Source organism: Dromiciops gliroides, chromosome 4 (assembly GCF_019393635.1).
Source record: "Dromiciops gliroides isolate mDroGli1 chromosome 4, mDroGli1.pri, whole genome shotgun sequence".
NCBI classification, from domain to species: domain Eukaryota; kingdom Metazoa; phylum Chordata; class Mammalia; order Microbiotheria; family Microbiotheriidae; genus Dromiciops; species Dromiciops gliroides.
This window is the reverse complement of record NC_057864.1, coordinates 208,523,447-208,544,590: the sequence shown is the minus strand read 5'-3', so window position 1 is coordinate 208,544,590 and position 21,144 is coordinate 208,523,447. Positions and strand designations below refer to the sequence as shown.

Here is a 21,144-nt window from a genome sequence, read left to right as displayed (position 1 = left end):
CCTTTTATCATGCTCACCTCCCTTTTTCTTTCCCATTTTGCCTCCTAGTTTTACCCTCCCTTCTATCAGCACCCTACCCTTTTCTTTCCCCTTTCCCCTCTTCCTCTATGGTAAGATAAAATTCTATGCCCAACTATGTGTTTATGTTATTCTTTCTTTGAGCCAAATAATATGAGAGTAAGGTTGAAACAATGCTCATCCCTCTCTTATTTCCCTCTTTTGTAATATATCTTTTGTGCTTCTTCATGTGATGTGATTTACCCCATTCTGCCTTCCCTTTTCTTTTCTCCCAGTATAATCCTTTTTGTCACTCCATAAGTTTTTGGGGGGCAGGGCAATGAGGACTAAGTGACCTGCCCAAGATCACACAGCTAGTAAGTGTCAAGTGTCTGAGATCAGATTTGAACTCAGGTCTTCCTTAATTCAGGGCCAGTGCTTTATCCACTGTTCCACCTAGCTGCCCCCACCCCTTAAGTCTTTAAAAAATACTATCACATCAAAATCAATTTATACTCATACCCTCTGTATATGTGTACTTCTCCTATCTGTTCCAATAAAGAGACAGTTCTTAGGAATTACAAGTATCTTCTTCATATGTAGGGATGTAAGCATTTAAACCTTATTGAATAACATGTTTTACCTTTTCATGCTTCTCTTGAGTCCTGTATTTATAGATTGAATTTTCTGTTTAGTTCTGGGTTTTTCATTAGGAAAGTTTTAAAGTCACCTATTTTATCGAATGCCCATCTTTTCCCCTGAAACATTATGCTCAATTTTGCTGGGTAATACATTTTTATTGTAATCTAAGTTCCTTTGCCCTCTGGAATATCATATTCCAAGCCCTTTGATCCTTTAATGTTGAAGCTGACAAGTCCTGTGTAATCCTGATTGTCACTCCTTGATATTTAAATTATTTCTTTCTGGCTGCTTGCAGTATTTTCTCCTAAAATATTCCTTGGAGTTTTCCTTTTGGGGGTCTCTTTCAGGAGGTGATTGGTGGATTCTTTCAGTGACTATTTTTTTTCCTCTGGTTCTAAGACATTGGGGCAGTTCTCCTTGATAATGTTATGAAATATGCTCTCTTTTTGATCATGGTCCTCAGGTAGTCCACTTATTCTTAAATTGTCCCTCCTGGATCTATTTTCCAGGTCTGTTGTTTTTTGAAAAGGTAGTTTATGTTTTCTTCTACTTTTATATTCTTTTGTTTCTGCTTTACTTCTTTCTGTTGTCTCATTGAGTCATTAGCATCCATCTGCCCAATTTTAATTCTTAAGGAGTTATTTTCCTCAGCTTTTGCAATTGTACAATTGCATTTCTTATGGCATTATTTTCTTTTTACAAGCTTTTGACTTTCTCTTGCATAACTCTCATTTCTTTTCCCAATTTTTCTTCCACCTCTCTTATTTGGTTTATAAAATCCTTTTTGATCTCTTTCAATAGGGCTTTTTGGTCTTGAGACCAATTCCTCTTCCCCTTTAAGGCTACGTGTCTAGGTGTTTTGACATTGTTGTCCTTCTCTGAGTTTTGATCCTCCCTGTTGTCATAGTAATTTTCTATGATGAGGGTTTGTTTTTCTTTTTCTTATTTACGTTTAACCTCTTTTGTGCCTTTTAAAGTTGAGTTCTGCTCCTGGGGTACAGTGTGTACTGTCCCAAGCTTCTTTTGCTGGGGGCCAGGGGCCCAGTCACTGGTTTTCTGCTCTGAGGCCTCAGCTACTTGTAGCTTCCTCACTGCACTGGAGTGGCCCAGCCTATTGGGCCTGTTGGGGCCCTCACAATTGTCTTGCTGTGCTACTAGCTTGCTGAGCTAGGACATCAGGTCTACAGTTGCTCATCTGTGCTGTGGCTAAGAGTCTTTTACTGGCTTGCCCAGACACCCTCTATGCTGTACTTCCCTTTTACCCAGGTGAGACAAACCTTTCCTGAAGACCTTCTAGGTTATCTTAAGCTAGAAGATTGTTTCATTCTGTCTTTTTGTAGGTTTTGCAGCTCCATAGTCTATTTAGAGGCTTAATTTAATGTTGTTTCTGAGGGAAATTTGAGAAAGTTCAGGTAGCTTCCTGGCTTCACTCTGACATCTAGGTTCCGCCTCTGGAACTCCTTTTACCTATCTCTAATACAATTCCTTGCTTCTTTCAAAGCTTAGCTCTAGTGTGACTAGTGATCCACCCACCTCTTAAATTACTTTGTATTTACTATTAATTTCCCCCCCCCAAAAAAAAAAAGAATATAAGCTCCCTGAGGACTAGATCTGTTTCATTTTTGATGTATTGCTAGAACTTAACCCAGTATTTAGCATCTAGTATTACAAGCAAATGCTTGTTGAATGAAACACCTTTTAAATAGAAATTCTAAGTGATATGTAATTTTTCCTAGTGGTCTTTGAAAATTGCACATGCATCCAAGCTTTTCATTATAGTCATCTTCTTATTGATTACATTACTTAGTTATCTGTGTTAGCCATTTTAGAAAGGAGTGATTTCCCATGGAAGTTAATGGAAGATTACTGATTGGTATATCTGCAATAAGAAACTAAATGAATAGCAAGACCATGGAATATTATTAAATTTGTTATGGATTTTATTTCTTCATGGAGCAATACAACTTAATTTGTGTGTGTTGCATTGTTCTTTAAAAAAATCTATATCTTTTGTTTTTACATCACATTTTTCAAACAATAAATCAATGCACAAACATTTACCTCTCTATACTAGTGGCTGGGGATGCAGAGACAAAAATGAAACATCCTCTGCTCTCAAGGAGATTATAATTCTATCTAGGGAACCACTATGCACATATGTAAAATGAACATATTACATGTATATACATATATATGCTAATTTGTGAGGGGAAGTAGGAATGGCTGAGGGGAAATCAAGAGAGGTCCACATAGGAGGTTATATTTGACCTAGTTCTGAAGGAAACTGGGGTTCTTAGAGGTAGAGGCAGAGGCAGAGGAAAGGAAAGAATGCATTCCAGGTATGGGGGACAACTCTGTGTGAAGACACTGGTTGGGTTCCATATGAAAGGAACAACAAAAAGGCTAGTTTGGATGGATTTTAGAATATATGAAGGGGAGTAATGTATAATAAGCCTGAAAAGGAAGGTTGGAGCCAGGTCCTAAGGGTTTTTAATACCAAAGATCTGCATTAGATTGTTAAATATTAAAATATAGTTTTTGTATCTGCCTGTCTCCTACAAACAGATCAGAGAAATTATAATATCTTATTATATCTCCAACAATTTGTTCCTCCTACAAATAACCAGGTCAGAGAACATGGTTAAGAACCACATCAGAGAATTTAATATTTTCTACAAGACAAGCTAGACCAGAGACAGACAGAAAAAAACCATAATATCAATTTAATATTTTGTCCCAAGAAGAAATATATAGTACGATCATGTGGAGACTCCCCTCCTAAGACAGAAACTCAGAGCCCTCTCCTTCTAAGGGTTTTTAAGGTTTCTTTGCCCATGGGTTACAGGGTATTGTCAATTACAGATCAACCCAAAAGTAAATACTATAACAAGAATGAATATAACAGAGGAGGCATGATAAGATTATAGGATTTTTTAAAAAGGGTTTGGCAAGGATGAGAAAGAACACTGAGATGTCCATAAGATGGGGACTTACTATCCTGAGGAAAAAGAAGTCACTAGGTAGGGTCTTTTATCTGCTAGCTATCTGGGTTCAGTTTGGAGTTCAGTTGAAGGGCATTTTGCTCCTATTAACCCAGGGTTTCATAAAAAATACTTTTGGATAATAAGGCACCACCATCAAATCCAGGTGATCCGTATATTCATATTAACAAGATCTAAGAGGTGATGGGGAGCTGAAGCAGTTTATTGGGCAAGGAAGCTACCTGGTCAGACCTATTTTTAGCAATATCAGTTTGACAGATTAGAGAAGGAAGAAAGTGATAGCAAGGAGACCAATTAGGAGGCATTGGGGGGTGCTGGCATGAGGGTATGTCCAGGCAAGAGGGAATGAGGGCATGACTTTGGATGGTTGTCACGTGAGTGAAAAGAAGGGACACATGTGGGGAATTTGGATTTCAAATTTATGAGACTTGGTAACTTACTAGGTATGTGAGTCAAAGTAGAGTAGTTAAGGATAATTCTTAGGTTGCAAATCTGGGTAACTGGAGGGATGGAGGTGCTCCTGAGAGAAATAAGGGAATTTAAAAAGATTTTGGAGGAAAGTTAGTGAGTTCTGTTTTGCACATGCTAAATTTGAGATGCTTATGGAATATCTGGTTGGAAATGCCTACTAGACTATTGATGGTGGAGGATTGAAGCTCAGGAGAAAGATGGTTATTTAGATCTGGAAGTACTTACCATAGAGATTATAATTAAACCAGTGTGAGCTGATGAGGCTGCTGAGAGTATGGAGTGAAAAGAGAAGACCCAGGACAGAATTTTGGGGTGTAATCCCACAATTAGATATGTGAATAGAATTCCTCTCCCCTCTCTACTTAGTGAGCTATTTCTTGTTATAAAGATTTTATAGGAAAGAGGAAAAAAGGCAGTTCAAGAAAACCAATCAGCACATTGACAACCAGAGAGGGCCTAAAGCCCCAGCAGTGGCAATACCCTCCAGATTACCAACTCTGATATTAGTCCAATCTCTCAAACCATTATCCAGGGGAAAAATGCTTGTGGAAATGTAATCTTTTAGCTGCTTCTGCAGGTGCTAAAGCCCCACCCCCTTCACTAACCACAGATACTGAAGACCTAGAAATGAAAATTCTCGTTACCATTGTCCTTGGCACTTTCAAATAGTTCAAAATCAGAAACAAAAAATGGTTTTTTATCAATGGAAATAACATTAAAGAGGATGCATTATCATCTGTTTTGCTGCTATTACACAGAGACTATGACTTTCCATCTGATTTAAAGTTGAAACTCCCTTTTAGAATGTGAACTTCTTGAAAGTTGGTTCTGTTTTGTCTTTTCTATTTCTACCCTCTGCATTTAGCATAGTGTTTTGCACATAGTAAGTGCTTAAGAAAGGCTTATTCATCCATCCATCCATCCATCCATCCATCCATCCATCCATCCATCCATCCATCCATCCATCCATCCACTCATCCTTCCATCCATTCACCGTCTCTATCTGTATAAACAATATTTCAAACCCATAGAAAACTTCAATTGAAAATGAAGTGAGGCAGATACATTTTCCCAACTCTTCTCTGGTACCAACTTGGCCATTATTACACAATATTCACTTTAATTTTCTTGTTCTTTCCACTTATATGAACATAACATTTTTAATTACTGTTTCCAGTGCCCAACTGTTTTTCTATTTCCCTCTAAGAGCAGCACAGTTAGAATCCTATAGGCCACATCCTTAGTGTATTTCTGAGAAATTAAATTATTTCCATAAACCAGAAGGAAGTTGAATGTGTCAAACTAATTGATGTTTATTCTTTGGGCTTCAAATCTAAGGTCTCTCCAAACTCTAAAATTCTGTATTTCTATGGGATTAGTTTTTTATTATAACATATTAAATGAATATAATCCTAACCCACTACTGTATATATTAGCATGTTGTAGTCCATAGAGGACCAATGTTGGAAGTAGGAAGACCCACACCTTTAAACATGTATTAACTATGTGGCCATGGGCAGGCCATTTAATTTCTCAGTGCCTCAATTAATAGTCTTTACTATAAATTACAGGGAAATAGCCAATCCCTTTCAGTGGCAGGGATTTTTACATAATGAGTTGCCCATACCAATAAAAGTACAAGTTTAGAACAAATATATGTGGCTTGCCTATGTACATATTATCCAACATCCTTTGCTAGGCTAAGAAACAAAGATCACACTAGGAAAAGACAATTAATTTTCTGCTGAAGCTAGTAAACCGACCACTGTTTCGTTTTCAATGTTGAGGTAAACATCTCAAGAGTATCACTCAACATTTAATGACCATTATTCAATGACTCTACAATATGACAGGTGGTTTATATAATGTGTACTTGGGAAATCACAAGCAGGAATGTTTTCTCTACTTCTGACCAAATACTTATTATCTAAGTTGCACAAGAAAAACTTGTTTTACAGTAGGTTTGTTGATTGCTCCTAAATTTTGTATGTTACCCGACTATTAGATTTCTTTTAGTTTTAATATATGCTTTTCCATTTACTTAAAAACAAAAACACAAGCACTTTGTGATGTGTTGATGAACAAAGTTTTCTCTTTCTATAAAACAAGGGTTCTTAATCTGGGACCCATGAACTTGCTTTTTTAAAAAAAGAGATCCATGAAAATGTGTGTGTGTGTGTGTGTGTGTGTGTGTGTGTGTGTATAATTTATATAGATAGATTTGTTGTTGTTCAGTCCTGTCTGACTCTTTGTGACTCTGTGGACCATATTGTCTATGGGGTTTTCTTAGCAAAGATACTGGAGTGGTTTTCTATTTCCTTCTCCAGGGAATTAAGGCAAATAGAGTTAAGTGACTTGCTCAGGGTCACATAGGTAAGAAATGACTGAGACCATATTTGAACTCAGGTCTTCTTGACTGAAGACCCAGGACTATATCTACTGAGCCATTTAGCTGAAGCATTACATAATGTTCTGCTGCAATGATAACTGCACCTCAGTATAACTGATTTAATTTGTATTCCTAGGTATTTTATTTTATGCACTTAAAAACATTATCTGAGAAAAGTTCTCCAGATTCTCAAGTTTCCATGACACAAAAAGTTTAAGAACCCCTAATATAAATTAAGTTCACCACTTGGCCTCTGTGTAAATCATTTCCTAAGTCATAGATTAGGCTGGGATGACTTCCTTCATTGATGGGCATTTATAAAATGAGGCTTGTTCCTCTGTGAACAGTCAGCACAAGATCCTTGGTGTCCAGGGTTATTAGAATGCAGTCTCTCCATGGAGCAACGTTTTAGAGTAATTGGACCTGACATCAAATCTGCCTTCTGATGCTTAATAGCTGTGTGAGAAATCACTTAACCTCTTTCTGCCTCTGTTTCCTCCCCTATAAAATGGGGATAATAAGTCCTACTTCCAAGGATTCTCGTGAAGGGTTTTGCAAAACTTAAAGCCCTTTATGACTGCTAGGATGAAATGTGAACAAGTAAGTGTAGGGATAAGGCGGAAAACATCTGACAGGGATTTATCTTTGGATGAAGGCACAATTGACTGAAAGTGAAATTCCCAGAATTCGAATGCTTTTCAAAGCAAGTTGGGGCTAAGAAGACGGCTCATCTAGAGTGCACCCGGTGCAGCTTGCTGAAAGTGGAGCAGGCAGCTCCTGGACAACTATATGTCTGGTCCTGCGCTCAGGGCCCCTCGGTAGCAGGAAGGACTGGGGCTGGCTCTCCCTGCTGGGTTTTTGGCATGGTCAGTGGGTGTGCTGCCTTGGAGAGGGCGTGTCTGTGCCTGTGAACCGGTCTGAGCTGAGCGTCCTGCAGGCCAGCGGCCCAAGTGCTGCATCGGGGCCGCGGTGGGCCAGCGCTGCCTGAAGGAAGGAAGGAAGGAAGGAAGGGACAGCTTTCTGGCTCACAGACACACGTGCCCAGGCCTCCAGGAAGGAAGAGAAACGGTATTTGGACACCAGGATGGGGCGGCCCACTGACCAGTAAGTTAAAAAAACTCTTTAGTAGAGCACCTGTTTCTGCTCTCGAATTTGGGCCCTTCCGTGAGCTTAGGACATAGACCTTCCCCATACCTCCTCCTCCCCACTTTGCCTCTGCCTCCTTCTCCCGCTCTACCTCTTTTCTCCCTCTCCTTCCCTTCTCCCTTCTTCTTTTCCTCTTCTTTTCCCTCTCTCCTTCTTTTTCCCTCCTCCTCTCTCTCCCTCCCCTTTCCCTTCTCTCCTCTCCTCCCCTCCCCATATGTAGATAGATAGACCATTGATTAATCACTTAGTATATGCCAGGCTCCGTGCTTTTCCCTCCTGCCCCATCTTGCTCATTTGAATAGGACCTAATTTAGACATTCACAATAACAACACAGCCACACGTGAAGAAATTATAACCATCTCATACGTACATATATACATACATATACACATACACACATACTACACAATATATGCTATATATACACACACTATACATGCTATGGCAGAAATAACTTTTAAATATATTTAATATTGTATACATATATATTTTTCAACATTTCAGTATAACTGGTTTCCTTTGTATTAATACGTATTTTATTTGGTGCATTTAAGGGTTCTTATAGGCTTCCCCAGACTCTCAAAAGTGTTCATGAAGCACAGAAAGTTTTAAAATCCCCATTATGAATTGTGGTTGTTCAGTCGTGTCCCACCCTTTGTGACCCCATTTCGTATTTTCTTGGCAGAGATACTGGAGTGGTTTGCCATTTCCTTCTCCAGTTCATTTTACAGATGAGGAAACTGAGGCAAATTGGGTTAAGTGACTTGTCCAGGTCACACAGCTAGTAAGTGTCTGATGCTAGATTTGAACTCATGATGATGAGTCTTCCTGACTTCCAGTCTGGCATTCTATCCACTGTGTCACCTACCTCTATGTTATACTTATACATAATAAATGTGTTTAACAGTTTAAAGGTTTATCTCTACCATAGTCTATGTTCCATGTTTCGCCAGGTAGTGGGGAAGGATCCTGGGGTTCTGGAAATCTAGACCAGCAGAGAATCAGCTCCTTTCTGTGTGTTGTCTTCTTCCATCCAGAATGTAAGCTCCTTAAAGGCAGGGATTGTCTGTCTATTGACTTGGATTTGTATTTCCAGAACTCAGCATAGTGCCAGGCATGAGTAAGCACTTAATTTGTTAAGTCTCATTTGTTAATTTGTTAAGCTCATTGCCTGTTGCCTGACTGCCTTTGTCTGAAAGAGACCACAAGTACAGGCCCCCTACTGTATAGTAGAGTGTGTGGCAAATAGTAGGTGCTTAATAAATGCTGGTTGTCGTGACTTGACTATATATAGGTCTATTTTTGAAGGGCCAACTTAGCCAGGTTTGGAAAGTTTCACAATCAGGTAGGTTGCTCACAGAGGATGAAATTTCTTTGGCTGCAGGGATTCTTATGGACTAAGGCATAGTTGAAATCTTCTTCATTGGAGAGACTCGTACCCACATTGCCAAAATCATGGGATCCTTAAAGTTTTGGAGTACTTAAGATTTGCAAAATGCTTTTCTTATAGCCTTTCGACATAATGCAGTTAAGTGCCAGTAGTATTGACACTCCCATTTCCTGCATAAAGGAGTTAACGGATAGGTATAAAGTTATTCCTTAGAAAGGAAATACCTTATTTTTAAAAAATCAATAAAAAATAGTGGATTTCCACCCACAATTTATGATATATTTAATATAAACTGTAGAAATAAAATAACTTTTTAAGTCATCTGCATTCAATGATTCATAGTCTTAGGAACTAGAATTTTTTTTTTTGGCAGGGCAGTGGGGGTTAAGTGACTTGTCCAAGGTCACACAGCTAGTAAGTGTCAAGTGTTTGAGGCCGGATTTGAACTCAGGAACTCCTGAATCCAGGGCAGGTGTTTTATCCACTGCGCCATCTAGCTGCCCCCAGGAACTGGAATTCTTGACCTGGGTTTCGATGAATTTGTTTTAAAAAAATATTTTGATGGGGCAGCTGGGTGGTGCAGTGGATAGAGCACTGGCCATGGATTCAGGAGTACCTGAGTTCAAATCTGGCCTCAGACACTTAACACTTACTAGCTGTGTGACTCTGGGCAAGTCACTTAACCCCAATTGCCTCACCCCCCCCCCAAGAAAAATTTTTTTTGATAAAATGTTTCAGTGTAACTGGCTTCCTTTGCATTACTTCGTATTTTATTTTATGTGTTTAAAAAGGCCTTAAGAGACTACTAAAGGAATTCATGACCCCCCAAAAGTTAAGAACCCCTGCCTTACAGCTTTGCTTTTGTTTCTTCCTCTTTCCCTGGCAAAGGAAATAATGGGTTATTTTTGTTTTGAGGTTTTTTTTTTGTTTTTTTTTTTACAAATATATCATTTGATCCTAATAACTATGCTATTATTATCATCCCCACTTTATAGCTGAGGAAACTGAGACAAAGGCTAAGTGACTTGCCCAAAGTCACACAGCTAGTAAGTGTCTGTGGCTGGATTTAATCTCAGGTCTTCCTAACTCCAGGTCCAGCACTGCACCACAAATTTCCTACGTATGGGGTTCTGAACCAGGTGATTAAGTAGTCCCTAAATTGCCCTTTATGTTTTGAAGCAGCAGCACTGAACTAACTCTCTTGGACTAATGTGCTAAATGCATAACAGGTTTTACTCCCCCCCCCCAAGTTATTACTTTTTAGAAGATAGGCGTTGGTAGGAAATGAACAATTTCAGGATAATTACCTCATTTTAAAAGATGGGGGTTGTAATGTCTGCTTTGTTGGTTGATGGGTTTGGTTTATGTTTGAGGTACTTAAAAAGCTGAGGTTAAATCATTATTAATTACACTGCTTGTTTCTCAGTTATCTTTTGAGAGGTTTCAAAAGTATCAGCTTAAAGATTTCTTAAACCCATTTAGATGTCAATTGTATATGATACAAGAATTTGGCTGAAGCAGTTTTGCAATTTCAATCTTGTTGATCATGTCATCTTCCCACTCCAACCCCTACCAACAAGAAAAGCTGCACTGAATTAAGTCTGAATGAGTTTGCTACTATGAAACCAGGAGTTTTGCAAAGTTGGTGAAGAGATAAATAATCACTTGATTTAGGTAACTTCCCACCCCCTTGTTCTGTGGAATTATAAAACCATTAACGCTAGGGGGACCTAGTGACCTTATTTATCCAACTGATGACTGGCCAAGCTGTTAGAACTCTACATTAACTTTGTATACAAAAAGTATTTTTTTCAAATGCAAAATTGGAAATGTGGAAAGTTTTCAGTCCTTTATCTATTGTAAAGTCCTGGTGGGAGTGATTATTTAAACTATTCATTTTATTTTTAATCTTAAAAAAAAATCTCATGCTTTTCCAAGTATATCCCTTCCCTACCCAGAAAGCTATCTCTTGTAACAAAGCATTAAAATGAAAGAAAATCAGTTAAACAAAACCAACTACATTGCCCTTGTCTAATAGTGTATGTCATGTGCCACACCCATAGCTCCCCAATTCTGTAATGGAGGTATATTTTCTCAGTCTTCTTCAGGCTAACCTGGGTTATTATAATTACTTAGAATTAAAATTTTTTTGTTCTTTTTTTTCTGATTTAGGCCATTGTAGTCATTGTGTTTACTGTTTATCTGGTTCTGCTTTTATCAATTACATCATATGTGCTACATCAATTTATAAAGGTCTTCCCATGATTCTATAAATTCTTTTTATTTGCCGTTTCTTATGGTGAAGTAATATTCCATCACATTCGGGTAAAAAAATATGTAGCCAGTCTCCAGTCAATGGACACATTTTTATTTTTAGTTCTTTGCTACCAGAAAAAAAATGACATTATGAGTATTTTATTACATGAGGTAGGTGTCTTCCTTTCCATCTTTGACCTTTTTGGAGTATGTCTAGCAGTGGGGACTGAGAAAGTATGAACATTTTACTCATTTTTTATGTTTTTAAAAATTATTTTCAATTAAAAAGTATTTTTTTCTCCCTCTCATTTTACTAATAAAGCATAATCTTGAATTGCTTACCAGAATGCTTGGACCACTTCACAGCTCTGTCATTAGCATACTTATGTGCCTATCTTTCCATTTGCAGCTAGGTGGCACAGTGGATAGAGTGCTGGGCCTGGAGTCAGGAAGACTCTACTTGGTGAGTTCAAATCCATTCTCAGATACTTACTATTTATGTGACCCTGGGCAAGTCACTTAACCTTGTTTGCCTCAGTTTCCTCATATGTAAAATGAACTGGAGAAGGAAGTGGCAAACCACTCTAGTATCCTTGTCAAGAAAATCCCAAATGGAGTCATATAGAGTTGGACATGACTGAAAAATGCCTCAGCAACAACAATCTTTCCACATTCCCATCATTGACTGTTTATATCATTTTTCATCCTTGCCAACTTGGCAGGTATGAGGGGATACTCTAGTGTTCTTTTGATTTTCATCTCAATATCAGTGATTTGGAGCAATCTTTAATATGATATTAATAGTTTTAATTCTTTCAAGAATCACTTGTTCATATCCTTTGGCCTTTTAATTGAAGAGAATGATTCTTGGTCTTGTATATGTGTTAATTCCTCATATTATCTTAGATACTAGACCTTTATCAGATATTTATAGATATATTTGATGCAATAATTTTCCTTATATTTTAACTCTGTTGATCTTGCAAAAGAGCCGTTTAAATTTCAGTTACATGAAATTGGTTTTTTGTAATCCTCTCTGTGACGTTTGGTTAAAAATTTTCTCCCTAGCTATAATTGTGAATGATACCTCCATAAATCTTCCTCCATTAAAAAAATGACTGATTAAAAAGTTAAGTATCCATGTCCAACCTATTGTATATCATGTAAGATGCTGATCTACATGTTTTGGCAAACTTACTAGTTTTCCTAGCAGTTCTTGTCAAATAGTTCTTCCTAGAGTAGAGCTGTTTTGCAACTCTATTTTTTTTATACTAGTACCAAATAGTTTTGGTAATTATTGGTTTATGAAATTACTTGAAGTCTGGAAGTTCTATTCCCTACTTTTTTAATCTTGTGATCCTAAACACTTTATTCCTCCAAATTAATTTTATTAGCATTCTATAGGAGTGTTTTGCAATTGTATTCATGTCTTAAATGTCTTGATAATTAACCCTCTGATATTTTAGCATTTTGTAATTATGTTGAATAGGATTTACCTTTCTGTTATTTCCTACTGGATTTGGTTATAGAAACACTAATGGCTTTTATGCATTTATTTTGTATATTTATTCTTTATTGAAACTATTAATGATACCATTTAGTTTTTGCTTATTCACATTCCTACGTCTTCTTTGCCAATTTTTGTTAACCATTCTTTTGAAAGATATTACTTATAAGCAACTGGTAAAAAACACTATTCACCCATATTTATAACCATTCCCTGCCTAACTTTATCACTTAGTTTGGCAAAAACACTACTGTAGCCAAAATGGTATTACAGGCAACACAAAGATTTTTGAGCAACATTTAATTTGTATCCCTGGCCATTGTTAAAATAATGCTGCAGTCAGGTTTGGTTTGTTGTTCACTCATTTTTAGTCATGTCAGAGCCTTTATGCCTCCATTTGGAGTTTTCTTGGCAAAGATACTGTTTGCTATTTCCTTCTCCAGCTCATTTTACAGATGAGGAAACTTAGGCAAATAGGGTTAAGTGACTTGCCCAGGGTCACACAGCTAGTAAGTGTGTGAAGTCAAATCTGAACTTATGTCTTCCTGACTCCATGGTTGGTGCTCTCGTAATATATGATGTTGTTATTAAACAATATTGGTGGAGACAACAATGCTTGGATATTGCATCATATCTTGTGAACAAACAATATATTTTTGTTAATCATCTCAGGAAATGGTAAAAACATCTGTAAGTTATTAATATAAATCATATATTACCAGTCTTATTTATAGCATTATTTATAGCAGAGAAATTACTTGGATATGGAGTCATCACCATATGACTCATTTCCACCAAAAAGCAGGTAAATATAGGATCCCTGGAAGTAGCAGCAACCCTTACCCCCTTCACTTCCCTGCCCCCAGCCAAACTACTGCTCCAGCTTCTAGCCCAGCCTTCACAGGCATTACTTGGGGAAGTTACTTCTGTAAAGAAATTAACCATTTCCACCAACTACCAGCCACCTAACTACTATCTACTGGCCATTCAGATTAGCCCAGTGGAAACAACAAGGACCATGAGGGAAAGACAGGAGGCAGCTTGTGCCAGGAAAGTCAAACCACCACCACCATCTTAGTCACCGTCTCCTCTCAGACCCTGGTAGAGGTAGTTCAGGACTAAGACACTAGGGAATAGCAATACTTCCAACCCAGGGCCCACAGCCATCATTCCGAGAAGCCACCCCTATGAATCTACAGCCGCTGGCCACTGCTGCAGATGAGTAAGGATCCAGAAAAGAAAGTTCTTGTGACTAAAGTCTTTGGCATTGTCAAATGGCTAAATATTAGAAACCAATTTGATTTTATCAGGGGCAGCTAGGTATTGCAGTGGATAGAGTGCTTTGGCCTGGAGTCAGGAAGACCAGCATTCAATTACAGCATCATAAACTTATATATAGGTGACCTGGGCTCAACTGCAAGATGGGAATAGTAATAGCTAGCACACACCTCCCAGGGTTGTTGAAGAGAGCAAATGAGCTATTTTTAAAGTCTTTAGCCTGGAGTATATACTTAAATGATTGTTTCCTTTCCTTCCTTCCTTATCAGTGGAAATCACTTTAAAGAAGGGGTATTACCATCTGCTTTTCTATTGTACCCATGGGATTTCCCATCTAACTTGCAGCTGAAACTTTCTGTATGCATTGCTCTCCATTAGAATGTGAGCTCCTTGACAGCAGGGACTGCCTTGTCAATCTGTATCCCCATTACTTAGCTCCGTGCTTAATAAATGTTTATTTATTCACTTATTCATTCATTCATTCACGTTCAAATCTTAGCTCTGCCATTTACAACCTGTGTGATCTTGGAACACTATGAGATCTTTTTTTATGTAACTATACTGTAACAGATAATTACATATTATTATTGCATTACATATAATTACATAAAGTAAATATACTGTATCCTTGATCTTTTTTATTATTTTTGGCACTCATTCTGCTAGGATAATGGTTTAAGAATATTATTACTTCATAAACTTCAATTGTAAAATACAGATATAGAAAAAAATTTCAAATGAACCTTTTAAAAAGATTCTGCTGTATGGAAGAAATAAGGCTGTACTTGAGATTAATCCTCTTTCAGTTGTTTACTACTTTGCTAATTACACTACAAAATTTTTTCTAACTAATTAAGATTTAGTGCTTAGGCAACTTTGTAATAGAAGAAATCAGTCTCTTTAAAAAAAATACCCTCATGAATTTATTGCAAATTTCATGGTTTCCTAGCAATACCAGTGTTTCATTAGATACAATACTGTCCAAATGAACAATCCCATTTTATTTTTTTCCACTTAAAAACCTAGAGTATTGGTCTGCTGAAACACACACATACTTATCCATGCTATTACATTCATAATGTACAAAGAGCAGATTTTTCAGTTATTAACATTAAATTGCTATTGGACATTTTAGGAAAAGAAAAATTATTATAAAGTGCTGAGGTATTATAAAAATACAAACTGCCACAAGCTCAACATTTTTCTCAAGCAGAGACAGAATTGCTATATCCACTTTATTTATTGTTAAGAGTGCCTGTTTTGGGGGGCATTTACATTCCCATCTACCCCCTCCCAAGTCCCACACAATTTTACAGATTGTCCAGTATATCTATTGCTGATAAAATGCTGTACAAAACATAGCAAGTGATGAGTGATGCCACTTTATATGCAGCTGTGTATGTGCCTGTAACTAAACCAGGCTTGTCTTGTTTGTTCCCCTGAGTTGTCTTAAAATAACAGCAGAGATATATAAAAGATGGGGGCAGCAAGCAAGGGCCATCACTGACCAGGTGAGATTCTCTATAAATCAAAGCCAAGAGCATAGCCCACCCTTTTGCCTTCACACTTCCCTTCCTAAGTCACCTTGAAAATGGGAAATACTATACATGTAGTGTGAGCTGGAAAAAATACAACAAATAACAACCCAGTCTTAAGATGTAAACAGCACCTTGCAACTCAGTGATAGTCCTAAGTGTCTTAATGTTTCAACAATTCAGTAATTAAAAAAAAAAATCAGAAATGCCTTAACTATTTAGTGTAATACAATTCTTATCAAAGAAAATTCTCAAGTATTTTTAGGAGATGAATGATTTTTTAAAAACCCCAACCCTAAAACCACATCTAGTAAGGTGGTTTGCTATTCTTGCCCAAGTGGGGTTTTCTCTGTTTTTAAATAGCACAGTTTATGTAAAATCATTCCAAAGCAAAATTGAGAAATCATTATAGTCTGGGTTTTCAAGACAGTAACTTTATAAAACAAATGTTTGAGGCATTGAAAGGATAGCTGAAAGGAGGTAAAAATGCATTTTTACTAATTTTCATACTTAATTTCTTATAACAGCTATCAGTTTTTAACCATCTTAGAATAACTTAAAAAAAATAAATACTGGTTTAAATTTAAGACACTACAATCACAGATATAGGAAATAACTCAAAGCAACAGGAAATATATTTGAGAATGCTGTTCTGGAAAAGTACTTTGTATTAAAATAATTTTGGTAAAAACTGGCCATAAAAATAAGGGGTAATCTTCACATTTATCCAATTCAAGTTGTCATTGTTACTTATTTTACAATTCCTCAGTCTACTGATAAACTATTTGTTCTAAAATTCTACATCAAATTAATTCATTTAGAAAAATAAGAACCCATGTTTTGTCAAATGGAAACACCAAAGTCATCATTTAAATTTTTTATTCATATTTATCTATCTATTTTCCTAAAAAATGAGTTTTCAGTGGTGTTTAAGAATTTTTTGAGTGGTCTACTCATTGTCACATGGTTACGTTATTTCATAAGATCCCAGTTTACCAGCATGGGAAGAGAGCTGTGGAAACACCAAACTGATGCATAGCACCTCTTTAAAAACAGGAATGTGAAGGTCTAACACATCCTCATATAGCTAATGACTTACAACTGCATTTTGAATGGAAGCTTTTTTGTTTGTTTCTTTTTGGCTGACTTAAAAACAAACAAAAAGAAAACTTTTCAAAAAGATGTTGATAGTTCCGTTCACATATACATTCCTGTGAAGATGTAGTTTCTGGAAGTGGGGAAGAGTCACTTTTTCCTCAGTATTATTAACCCAGTATTTGATCTTATTTGAAAAAAACGGTTATCATACTATCTCATTTTTCTTGTTGCCTTTGTTTTCATGTTTTCCAAGGTCCAGTTCAAGAAAGTCTTCAGGTGTATCTTGTAAAGATTTTGACTGCTGACTATCAGACTTTGTTTCATCCACAGGATGCTGACACAGTCCAACTTTGCATGGTCTCACAAATGCCAGAAAAACGGCTGCTACTATCATGCCAGCTGTGCAGGAGTAGAAAGCTGAAGCATAATTTTGGGTGCTATCCACTAGAATACCTGGAGGAAAACACATGACATGTAAGGAAAGTTTTCAAAAACAGTGGAGACCTTTCCTTAAATCTCACTGAGAAAACATTCTAGTTTTTCTGCTCTATGTTGTTAAAAATAGAAATGTTAGAGGGCAGCTAGGTGGTACAGTGGATAAAGCACTGGCCCAGGATTCAGGAAGACCTGAGTTCAAATTTGGCTTCAGATACTTGACACACACCAGCTGTGTGACCCTGGGCAAGTCACTTAACCCTCATAGCCCTGCAAAACCAAACCAAAAAAAAGAAAGAAATGTTACATCCATCACCAGTGGCCCATATCTCCCCCAAGAGATCAAAGACCAAGAGAAAGAACTCATATGTACAAAAATATTTTATCAGCAGCAGTTTCTGTTGCAAAAAATCATAAAATAAGTGGGTGGGGGTGTTGCTTAACAATTGAGGGGTCGCTGAACAAAGTATGGTTTTTAATATAATGGATTATTATTGACCCTTAAGAAAGGATGAAATGGATGAATTTAGAGAAACCAGGGAAGACTTGTATGAACTACAGTTACCAGGAAAATAATTTCTATAATGACTGCAATATTATAAAGGAAAATTACATCGAAACAATAATTAATTCTGATCAATGCAATGCCCAATGATGACTTCAGAAAATTGGTGAATCATGTTTTCTCATTTCTTGGCAAAAAAGTATTGGACTAGAAATAGGAAATGAGATATATATTTTCAGATATAGCCAATATATGAATTTGGTTTGCTTGACTACATTTAATTATAAAGGAAGACTTTTATTTTTCAGTAAGGGGGGAGCTGATACTTATACAAAAAAATGTCAAACATAAAAATATTCCAAAAATACATAGAAGAGAGCAGAGGGAAGTTCAGAAGGGGCAATAGAAACTGGGCAATATTGGTACTACTGTGTTAAATTAAAAATTTACTTTAAAGGGGCAGCTAGGTGGCCCAGTGGATAGAGCACCCACTGGCCCTGGATTCAGGAAGACCTGAGTTCAAATCCTGCCTCAGACACTTGACACTAGCTCTGTGACCCTGGGCAAGTCACTTAACCCCAATTGCCTCACCCCAAAATAAGTAAAATATACTTTAAAAATCACAAACTACACATAGTATAGAGATTCATGATTTCATATACAATCCTTTCTATTCTTTGTATTGGAAAATGTTCACATTGGCCGACATTTGTCAAATATAAAATAAAATAAACTTTTAAAAGTAATGGTAGAAGGAAGAAAGCTATAACACAACTATAGTATTAGTTTAAAAAAGAATTAAGGGGGCAGCTAGGTAGCACAGTGGATGGGGCACTGGCCCTGGATTCAGGAGGACCTGAGTTCAGATCTGGCCTCAGACACTTGACACTTACTGGCTGTGTGACCCTGGGCAAGTCACTTAACCCCAATTGCCTCACCCCCCAAAAAAAATTAAAAAAAAAAAAAGAATTAAGATAAACTGTAACATAAGGAAATATCTCCCAAATGCCAAAAAATAATCTGTCCCTGGAGAAGGGGATATAGCTGAGTTTTTGTGTGTTGGGGGTAGGGGGGTATTTGAAATATGGAGAAAATGGGGAGAAAAGGTTTGGGCTTCAAGTGAGGAATACCTAGGTTCAAGTCTTAACTGTGTAAGCAGAGATAAACCATCATTCAGCTTTGGCAAAGGGATTTCCACACAAGCTTTTTTCTTGCCAACAACACAGCATGGTGGAAGGAGAACTGAACAAATGGCTTCCAAGCCTGATTGTGCCATTATTCAGTGTATGATCTTGATCAAGTCACTTCATATATATGGAATTCAAATTAGTTAATTTCTAAGGTCCTTTCCAGCTCCAAAAACCTAAGGCTCTTATCTAGTGAGGAATAAAATGCAGAATTCACAGAGCTAGCAATAGCACATTTTAGAGAGCAAGATAAACATTTAAATTACCTGAAAGGGGTGGTCCAGCAAGTCCTGATATACTCTGAGCGCAGACATAGACTCCAGCCGCAGAAGACATCTTCTCAATTCCTACTACATCATCTTCAGCTAGTATAGGAATATGAGTACCTGCTACTGTTCCAAGCATGAACCCAAAGAATGTGCTGCATATTATAAGACCCCAAAATTCATAAGCAAAAGGAAAGGCACATAAAGACACAGTCAAAACAATGACACAGATAAGCAAAATATAGACTTTACGGATGGGCTTTCTATCAAGGACATAACCAGCACTAATTCTTCCAAAGATTTCTGCCACTGCCATTGCAGATAATGTAAAAGCTGAACGGTCTGGGTCAACACCCAGACTGATGCTTAGAGGAATGACGTATAAAGGGGGAGCAAAGAATCCAAGTGTAGCGAATAGACCAAAAAGTGTATAGCAAATAAAACTCTTTTCTTTCAAAACGGAAAAGTCCAATAATGAAGCTTTTTCCCTTGGTTTTACATCACCAGACTTTACCAGGATTTCTGCATCAGTCTTTGGCTGAGGTTCTGCATTGGCATGACTAGGCACGTTTTTTGGTGAGGTAGTTAATTCTACTCCTGAGTCAATGGAGTCTATTGAAGTGTGTGTTTTCTCATTTTCAAGCATATACTGTACTTCTTTCCGATTTTCGGCTGAGTGTGCTTTTGGTGTTCCCGGTGATTTGATTATAATTGGTCGAAGCAGGAATCCACAGACTACCATGCTTAACTGAAGTACACCAACAAGTAAGAGACTGAGTCTCCAGCCAATCTTCTCTTTCAATGCTGTGATGGCTTGAATATTTGAAGAAAAGAAATGATAAAAGTCAAAGTTGATAATGGACCAAATAAGAAAACTTCAAGAAGCAATACAGATTCTGATTAAGCAATGATTTCGAAGATAACCTCTACATTTGGGACCACATGCTAGGTATCATAGTGTGAATAAATAAGTAAGAATGTGGAAAGTGTTTTAGATACAAAACTCAAGGAAAGAAAAAGAATATTGTTTTGCCCATTTCTTCAATCTCCTGGGGTTAGATTTCAGGCTCTATAAATGCATGGACAAAAACCATCTATAAAGGATTTATTCAAAGAAGGGAAGATTTACCCTGTATTAGGAGGAGGTAGAAGGTAAACCAAATCAATAATGCATACTAGAGATTGTTGACATTAAAGATATTAATCTTTTTTCTATTTATAACTTGCTGATTCTAATTTGCCTGTGATTTGTAAATATGTCTATGAGCAATGTAAAAGTTTTAATATATTAAAGGTGGTTGGTTTTAGTTCATCTAGTATAATTCCCATCATTCCCACCCCTTATACACATGAGGAAACTGAGGCTCTGAGTGACTAGCACATGTTTTTACAAGCTAATGAGTGGTAGATAGGGGCAGCTAAGTGTCATTGGGCCTGGAGTCATGAAGATCTAAGTTCAAATTCAGCCTCAGTCACTTACCCTGTTTGCCTCAGTTTCCTCACCTGTAAAAAGAGCTGGAAAAAGAAGTGGCAAACCATTCCAGTATCTGCCAAGAAAACTCTAAATGGGCTCGTGAATAGTCAGACATGACTGGAAAACAATTGAACAACAACCAGGACTAGAACCCAGGTCACCTCACTCCCAATTCAATGCTCTTTTTACAAATCATACCATTTTAGTTCACTGGAAGCACAATATGAGCCAATGAAAAATTAATAAATGAATGACTAAAGCATTTATTGAGTACTTACTGTGTTCAAAGCACTATGCTAAGCTCTATGGATATATATGGATATATATATATATGGATATATATGGATATATATATATGGATATATATGGATATATATATATGGATATATATGGATATATATATATGGATATATATGGATATACGAAAAAAATGGGGAGTACTACCCATGAACCACTGAACAGGTCATGCCAAAATAACCTTATTTTCCTGGGGCAGCTAGGTGGTGCTGTAGATAGAGCACTGGCCCTGGAATTAGGAGGACCTGAGTTCAAATCCAGCTTCAGA

The 21,144-nt window shown here is 37.1% G+C and overlaps 2 protein-coding genes across 5 annotated transcripts in view; one reads left to right on the top strand and one right to left on the bottom strand.

Annotated features, from left to right (window-relative positions):
* The first annotated feature begins 7,316 nt into the window (after nt 1–7,316).
* Nucleotides 7,317–21,144, top strand: part of ARSG (arylsulfatase G) — a 186,086-nt gene continuing 172,258 nt past the window's right edge. For 2 of the 4 annotated variants that reach the window (XM_043963166.1, XM_043963164.1), the window contains exons 1-2: nt 7,317–7,605; nt 11,704–11,757. Coding sequence is in view for 1 of the 4 variants with exons in the window: in XM_043963168.1 (XP_043819103.1) it covers nt 7,586–7,605 (20 nt within the window). In the remaining 3 variants the exon portion in view is untranslated. The remainder of the gene's footprint in view (nt 7,606–11,703; nt 11,758–21,144) is intronic. The other 2 variants (XM_043963167.1, XM_043963168.1) reach the window with 2 other exon arrangements.
* Nucleotides 15,279–21,144, bottom strand: part of SLC16A6 (solute carrier family 16 member 6) — a 49,057-nt gene continuing 43,191 nt past the window's right edge. Inside the window, exons 5-6 of the mRNA XM_043963170.1 lie at nt 19,106–19,918; nt 15,279–17,165 (exon numbers count right to left, since the gene is read on the bottom strand). Coding sequence (XP_043819105.1) covers nt 16,918–17,165; nt 19,106–19,918 — 1,061 coding nt within the window. The 3' untranslated portion in view covers nt 15,279–16,917. The remainder of the gene's footprint in view (nt 17,166–19,105; nt 19,919–21,144) is intronic.